This window comes from Octodon degus, unplaced genomic scaffold, assembly GCF_000260255.1.
Source record: "Octodon degus isolate 3935 unplaced genomic scaffold, OctDeg1.0 scaffold00010, whole genome shotgun sequence".
Classification (NCBI taxonomy): domain Eukaryota; kingdom Metazoa; phylum Chordata; class Mammalia; order Rodentia; family Octodontidae; genus Octodon; species Octodon degus.
This window is the reverse complement of record NW_004524586.1, coordinates 18,917,259-18,925,251: the sequence shown is the minus strand read 5'-3', so window position 1 is coordinate 18,925,251 and position 7,993 is coordinate 18,917,259. Positions and strand designations below refer to the sequence as shown.

The following is a 7,993-nucleotide window of genomic DNA, read 5'->3' as shown; positions in this document are numbered from 1 at the left end:
TTATTTATTTATTTATTTATTTAGTGTGTGTGTGTGACCAGCTCAGCCCACCAGGGGGCAGGGCTGGCTGGCATGTGGTGCTGGGGGATTGAACCGTGGTTCCTATGCTTTGCTAAGCTTGTTCTAAGTAGGTGCTTTAGACCACTGAGCCATCTCACCAGCCCCTGATTCTCCTATTTTCAGTCTCCCAAGAACTGGGATTACAGGTGTGTACCACCATGCCTAGTCTCAATCACCCATGCCAGGGATCAAGCCCTGGTTCCTACCTCTGCCTAAGCAGGTGCTTTAATCTGCTGAGCTATCTGGCCAGCCTTTCATTGTTTTTTTTTAAAGAAAGGTTTATCGAAGTATAATTTGTGCAGCATGAAATGCCCTTGATTTCCATGTGCAGTTATCACTGGATTTATCTTCAATGATTATTAAATTTATAGAATTGTGAAACTGCTGCTACAACAGAATTATATATTTTCATGAAAGCCAAAAAGAAAACCTTGTGTCTTTTTAAAGTCCCTTCTTCCCAGCCTTAGTCCCAGGCAATTATTAATGTACTGTGTGTCTTACATTTCTTTTCTGGACATGGCATATAAGTAGAATCACCAAATATGTGAATGGCTTGGTGAATGGCTTTTAGTCAGCATAATATCTCCAAAAAAATTCAACCATGCATGTATTGTAGTTTGTTTCTTTAAATTCCATTGTGTGATTATATACTACATTTTTTGTATCTATTCAGTAGCTGATGGACATAGCGCTATTTGTAGTTTCTTTTGGCTATATATAATACTGCTGTCACTATTCACGTACAAGTCTCTGTGGAATAGTATGTTCTCATTCTTTTTTTTGGCGGAACTGGGGATTGAACTCAGGCCTTTGCACTTGCCGGGGAAGCGCTTATTCTGCTGAGCCATCTCCCCAGCCCCTCTCATTTCTGTATATAGCTATGAGTAGAACTGCTAGTCATGTAGTAAACCCGTTTAACATTTCATGAAACTGCTAAGCTGTGTTTTATCATTTTATAGTCCTTTCAACAGTATCTGAAGGTCACAGTTTTTCTACATCTTCACCAATATTTGTTCACCAATATTTTGATTATAGTCATTCTTGTGTAACATGAAGTAGTGTCTCATTTTGATTTGCATGTGCTTAATAACTTTTGACATTGAACATTTTGTTATGTGTTAATGATGTTATCATTCATATATTATCTTTGGTGAAATAACATTCCACATTATTCAGGGCCCCCTCCTCCCAAAACACTTTGGACTTCAAGCATCTTAGGCCACATTCCCAGGTCCCTTGTGCTCATTTGTAAGAGGATTGTGTCATTATTCAGTTGTACATATTCCTTATGCATCAAATCCCTCATTAGACATGCAATCTGTAAATATTTTTTTACTTTGTTTTTTATTTATTTATTTTTACTTTGATCAATACTTTTCTTTTATTGCTTGTGCTTTTGCATCTAAAGAAGTCTTTTCTAGCCCAGGGCCACAAAGATTTATACCTGTTTTTCTTCTAAGACTTTTTCTAGTTTTTAACTTTCACATTTAGCTTTTTGATCTATTCTGAGTTAATTTTTGTTTCAGAAGTGAAGTATGAAAACCTAAATCCATCTTCTTGCTGGTGGATATCTAGTTATCCTAGGTCTGTTTTACCCCAACCTGTAGTTTTGGCATCTTTTATCAAATCTTTACTGTGAAAGTAAAATTCTTCTGATTTATGTCCACTACTGTAGCGACTCTTTTGAGGCCTTTGGATTTCAATAGAAATTTTTGATTCTGGCTTATCAAGTTTAAAAAAATATTTATTTCTTTGGTACACGGTCTCGTTATGCAGCTTGGACTTGTGTAGTGATCCTCCTGTCTTGCCTCCCAGTGCTGGGATTATAGGCACGTGCCACCATGCCCAGTCCAATGAGCTATCTGACTAGTCCTGTCTACCTAATTTTAAAAACTCTAAAATGTATTCATTTTCCAGAGTCCTCTGTTAAATTACCATGAAGATGCCTATGATGTCATTTTATTTAACTTTACCATGTTGGAACTTCCCACCAGAACAGCAGACTTTTTAAAATTTTTTTTAATTTTAGGACAGGGTGTACAGGGTCTCACTGCATACATCAGACTCGTAGTGATTCATCTGTTTACAGCCTCCCAAGTGCTGGGATTACAGGCGTGTGTCACCACATTCAGTCTCAATTGCCATCTCAGCACACCCTAGAGGTAGGGCCGGCACAGCAGGCCTGGGGACGAACTCCAGGCCCCTGCATCCAAGCTGATGCCTTAATCCACTGAGCTATTTGGCCGGCTCAGCAGATTGTTTATTGGGGGTGGGTGCATTGGTACTGGGGATTTGAACACCCAAAGTTAAAGGAGGAAAGGTTTATTTAGCTCACAGTTTGTGAGCTCCAAGGCAAGGGTGGAACATGGCAACCGTTCTTGGCAGTGGAAGAAAGCAAAAGCAACAAGAAAGCGGACAAGTTTGTTTCTGTCCCTTCTGTTATATCCAGTCTACTGGGATTAGGGCTGTGCCAGTCTAATCAGTGGACTGATCCAGCAACCACCTACCCTTAATTCATGCATTGCACTATGAATCAATCACATACTCTAGGTTTTGCTACATCCAAAAAGGCTTTAGGGGGATATTTGGACCCAAATGAATAGTTTCTTTATAAGACTGTGAGCCACAGTTTTTGAGCATAATTATTTATGCTTTTGGTTAATTTTATGTGATGTGAAGAAGGAATATATTGTACTTTCAGTTGTGTAGTCTTCCAGTGATGCGTTTTTAGATTTGACTGATTTATCAGGATAAAACATTTACAAAGGTACTAAATATGAAAAAGAGACTTGTTTTTGTAGTTACAGTATTTCGGGTTCTTTCTAGTTGTTCCCCAATTTCTCATGCAGTGATAGGGTGGTAGGCTTCTAGAGTTTGTGATTAATTCATGATCCAAGGCTGGGATTATGGGTGTGAGTACCACACCTGGTCTGGAGCAGACAGCCTGAATACAGTCAAAGGGAGAGAGGCTTGCTCTTTGCCTCTGCTCCTTCCTTTTTGCATTGTGCTGTTTTCTACTGTCATGACCTGTTGTCCTCTCCCATGTATCATGCTGCCTCGGAGCCAGTATGGACTGAAACCTGCACAAAACTTTACTTTCTGGGCATCAGGTATTTTGTCCCAGCAAAAAGAAAAAGTAACTGAGACATGCAGTGATTTGTTTTTAGATTATCACATGATCATCAGTTATAGGCAGAAATTTTAGAGCAGTGATTTTGCTGTTCTTATGACTACATGGGATATTTTGTTTTTATTCGAGTATGGATACATTTAGAAGAATTTTGGTAAGCCAGGAGCACACAATTGAGAGTAACTGTTCTTATCACTACTGTTCGATGGAAGTTTCTGGTGGATGGTAAATCTGTCCTGGTTGAAACTATGGTAAAAATGTCTGCTAACAGAATAGAGCATTTTTAATTTGAAAAATATATTGAAGTGAGGTGAAATTGGTAAAATTAAATTCTTGATATGAACTGCCTAACGACTACACTATGTAATTGGTTTACAAACTGCATATATTGCAGGTTAATAATAAGCTTCTCTTCTAGAGGGTTAACAACCTAAGTTAGCAGTTCAAAATTGGTAAAGGAAGGGCTGCAAAGTCAGCCAACATTTTGGCCCTAGCCTTTCAAGGTCAGTGAAGACTCGGGACATAGGAGAACCCATACTGTAACAATATGTAACTCAGTTGTGCTCCAGATTTTCTGATCAAGGTGATTGGGAACCACAGAGGAATGTGATCTATGATGTATAGTGTGCCTAGGGAGAGTCACATGGAGAGAAAAAACATTCTGTCAGGCTTTCACAGAGAGCAAATTAGTCAAGCAATGGCCGTGACTCATCTTCATGGCTGACACTGACAAAGGATCTTATAAAGTGCGGTACAGGGCTACAGGATAAATCCTGAGGGTACTTGACTGACCTTATCAGATACAAAAGTTACATTTCTTGATATATATATATATATATAGGTCTTGCTTTATCTTGGTCTTAATCATCCAGCAAAGTATAAAAATGAGGTATATAAAGTAAAGCCATATTAATATGATGAGCTGTAAAAGGCTCAAATCAATAACTTCTGAGGATAATCCACTAATATTATAGACTGCTAGACAGAGTTGGATTGTTTAGCTGAATTCAAACACCTATAGTATTTAGATGCCAATAGAATATTCACCTCTGACAGGACTAAACAAAAAAAAAAGGGGGATACAAAGGAAAGATCATTTTGTATTTATATATACAAAATAGGATAGATATACAGCTACTTTCACTTAATTCAATGCAAAGAAAGAGGTGTACTAATAGTGTTTGGACAGGACATCCTGTCTACTTCTTGTACTATGGATAACCACTAAGAAGATAACCATGTACAATATATTATCGAAACTCGTATTATTCAGCTTTGAAACTGTCTCATTCATATTTAATTCTCAATAAAATTTTAAAAAGTAAAATAAAAAATAATTGGTTTATCTATGGCCTGTTTTATTTTACCATCTTGGTTTTTCTTTTTTTAGGTTTTATACACGCTGGAAAGATTGGGAATCTTGGTATTCTCAGAGCTTTGGTTTACATTTTTCTTTGAGAGAAGAACAATGGCAAGAAGACTGGGCATTTATACTCTCTCTTGCTAGTCAGGTAAGGATGTTGCAGGTAGCTGCTCCTATGAGATGGTAAGCCACAGGGCCTTAATTCCAAAACTTGTTTGAGCGTCCATGTTGGAGCCATTGTGGTACAAAGGAAAAGTACTTGACTGGCATCAGTCAACTTGGGTTCTAGGCATGACTGCTGTTTGTTAAATATATTACCATAGCAAATCCTCACTACAGAACTTGCAGAATAATGTGTTTAAGTGGTAAGAACTATTGAAGTGAAAATACTGTGATGATTCTAAGCACTGTGTAGTCTTGAGATTGCTCTCCAGTCCCCCTCCCCATAGGAGGTTTTATTCCTATCACACCTGCAGGTTAGCTTCTCTTCTGTATCTGAGGTAGAAAGATGAGGCTTCATCCTTCTCTCATATTCAAAGGACCTAATTCCCACAGACAGAAATGACTTTTAATTGATGTGGGAATGGATTTTTCTGGTATCTGCTACCACATTTTGTAAATGAAGCCTCTAGAGAATACAGAACTGTGTGGGGTCATTCTTTTACCCTTGGTTTTATGCTAACTTTATTCACTAAATGTTGTAAATTTCAGATCTAGAAAGCACTGTATAGTCTATTTGAATCCCGAGAAGGAAGTACCTTCTATTTGGGCCATTTTAGGGCAGGGTTCACTGCTAATCTAATCACAGACCTGTGCTTTATCGGTCTGTGTCAGGAGTCACTGTAACTGGAAGATAGACCACTTGAGTATTACTCTTTATGATAGTGCCCTTTAACTTAGTGTGAAATGGAAGTTTCATCTTTTCCCCCCAGAATTTTGTTTTATATAGCCTTTTCCTAGTTAATGTAGAATGTAGTTATAGAAATCATGCTTTACTGTCTGAATCTCTGGTTCTTGATATTGCAAAGTTTTATGATTGGATAGGAAAGGTTAACTCAGTATTTATCTATATATGTGGTCTGTATCCAGTTTGTAAGTTTGGCTAGTGAGTGAACGATACTTGTGTATAGAATCTGTAGATTTCTATTACTTTTTTATAGGACTTTACTATTGGGGGAGTCAAACAGTTTAAATTTATTTTTAAATGAATTGAGCTGGCCATGGTAAGATACACCTCCAATTTCAGCATTTGGGATGCTGAGACAGATTGCTGTGAGTTCAAGGCCAACTTTTAAGTACAGAGTTCATGGCTAGCCTGAAGTAGTGAAACCCCGAGTCAGCAAACAAAATAAAAAATGGGGACAGTATGCTGACAGTAGTGTTGGTTTTTATAATCATATGAAGATAAATTTTTCCTTTTGTTTTGTATAGCCTGGAGCAAGTTTGGAACAGACACACATTTTTGTACTTGCACATATTCTTAGACGACCAATTATAGTTTATGGAGTAAAGTATTATAAGAGTTTCCGGGGAGAAACTTTAGGATATACTCGGTTTCAAGGTAAGCCATTATTGAAGGAATGTCTGTAAGCAATCATTAGTGGGGGAGGACGAGAGGATGGCTCAGAAGTTGTAACAGTAGCCAGAGCCATGTGGATATAGGAAGCAAGGGACCAGGGCTCTTTTCACCTGAATGTTGACATTTGTCTGCCATTTTTCAGGGGTTTATCTACCTTTATTGTGGGAACAGAGTTTTTGTTGGAAAAGCCCAATTGCTCTTGGCTATACAAGGGGCCACTTCTCTGCTTTGGTTGCCATGGAAAATGATGGGTATGGTAACCGAGGTGCTGGTGCGAACCTGAACACCGACGATGATGTCACCATCACATTTTTGCCTCTGGTTGACAGTGAAAGGAAACTATTGCACGTGCATTTTCTATCTGCTCAGGAGGTAAGCAACATCTCAGGTTGATCTTGACTGTATGTATCACCAACTATATTTTTGAACGTGGTTGAAATTGGTATTTTTCTGTAAATTTTGGTCATTGAGATTGAAACTTACCTTTTTAGAATTAATGCATGAATAAAGAGTAAAAGGACTTTGACCTCAGATGAGTGCTAAGAGAAAAGCAAAAAGCCTAGAGAACTTGTGACTTAAACAGGGTGACTAGAGGTCTTAAGGAGGGATGTCAGTTTTGCAGTATGCATTTCTAAGAACTGCCAGAGCCAGCGTGCCTAAGGGGAGTGGTCAAGGAAAGAGGGCAGGCAAAAGGTGAGGTCAGAGGAGTTAGAAAATTCAGTTTGCTGGCTCTTAAAATTCTTGATTGTACCATTGGTAAGCTGGGAAGTGAACAACCAGTTTACCCAGAAGAGGGACTGTGGCTGCTTGGTTGAGAATAGATGCCTAGGCAATTCATCATTAGATAGAGGGGAGAGTGAGTATATACTAGGCAGGGAAGATTGTGAGACTGTGCAAAAGAATACTCTCTCAGAAAGTCCATATTCATATAAAATTATTGATCTTTTATTCAGTATACTAGTAATGATCATAAACATTTATAATCACAACATTGAGAAAAATAAGTAATGGACCATAACTTGTACAATTTAAGCCTGTACATAATTACCAAGTAAACTTACCTTGTCATGTGTTTGAAGTTTGTTGACTTAACTTTTTCTGGCATTTTCTTTGCCAGGATCAGTTAGAGCATTGACTGGCTTTTGTTATCCTGTCAAATTACCTTCTAGGGTAGGGTATTCATTTAACTACAGTTTTCTGAGAATTTTCCCATTGATGTGTTTAAAAATTTCATCTGAAAAACTGGGTTTTAATTATAAAACCGGTAAGAGGATGAAACTATGGTAGATTATTGTTTTGGCCTTTTCATTGTCATACCAGTTCTAGGTTGTACCTATCCTCTGATCTGTTGATTTCTTTTTTTCTTCAAACTCATCTCAAAGCTAGGTAATGAGGAACAGCAAGAGAAACTGCTCAGGGAGTGGCTGGATTGCTGCGTGACCGAAGGGGGAGTTCTAGTTGCCATGCAGAAAAGCTCTCGGAGGCGTAATCACCCCCTGGTCACACAGATGGTAGAAAAATGGCTTGACCGTTATCGACAGATCCGGCCTTGCACATCCCTGTCTGATGGAGAGGAAGATGAAGAGGATGAAGATGAATGAGGATCAGGAATGCATCCGAGCTATGATGATGATCAAAGTTAGTGTGGTGCTCCAAGCAGTGTACAGTGTGAAATGAAACAAACCTGGTAGGATTTGTTTGTATATTTTTCTGATCCACACCCGGTGGAGATAAATATTGCATCTGCTGCATGAGGAGACTGAGAACTTTGGTTGAACTACAGTTTGTAAAAAACAAAAACAGAAACTAATTTTATTAAGACCTTTTTTCCTTTCAATTGTAAATCTGTCTATAAATGTAA

At 38.2% G+C, this 7,993-nt stretch overlaps 1 protein-coding gene across 3 annotated transcripts in view; it reads left to right on the top strand.

The window, feature by feature from the left end:
* The window catches only part of Zranb1 (zinc finger RANBP2-type containing 1), a 64,108-nt gene extending 56,115 nt beyond the window's left edge, over positions 1-7,993 (top strand). For 2 of the 3 annotated variants that reach the window (XM_023708902.1, XM_004625587.2), the window contains exons 7-10: positions 4,581-4,701; positions 5,985-6,114; positions 6,275-6,504; positions 7,515-7,993. In XM_023708902.1, the coding sequence (XP_023564670.1) occupies positions 4,581-4,701; positions 5,985-6,114; positions 6,275-6,504; positions 7,515-7,733 (700 nt within the window). In that variant the 3' untranslated portion in view covers positions 7,734-7,993. The remainder of the gene's footprint in view (positions 1-4,580; positions 4,702-5,984; positions 6,115-6,274; positions 6,505-7,514) is intronic. The other variant, XM_023708903.1, reaches the window with a different exon arrangement.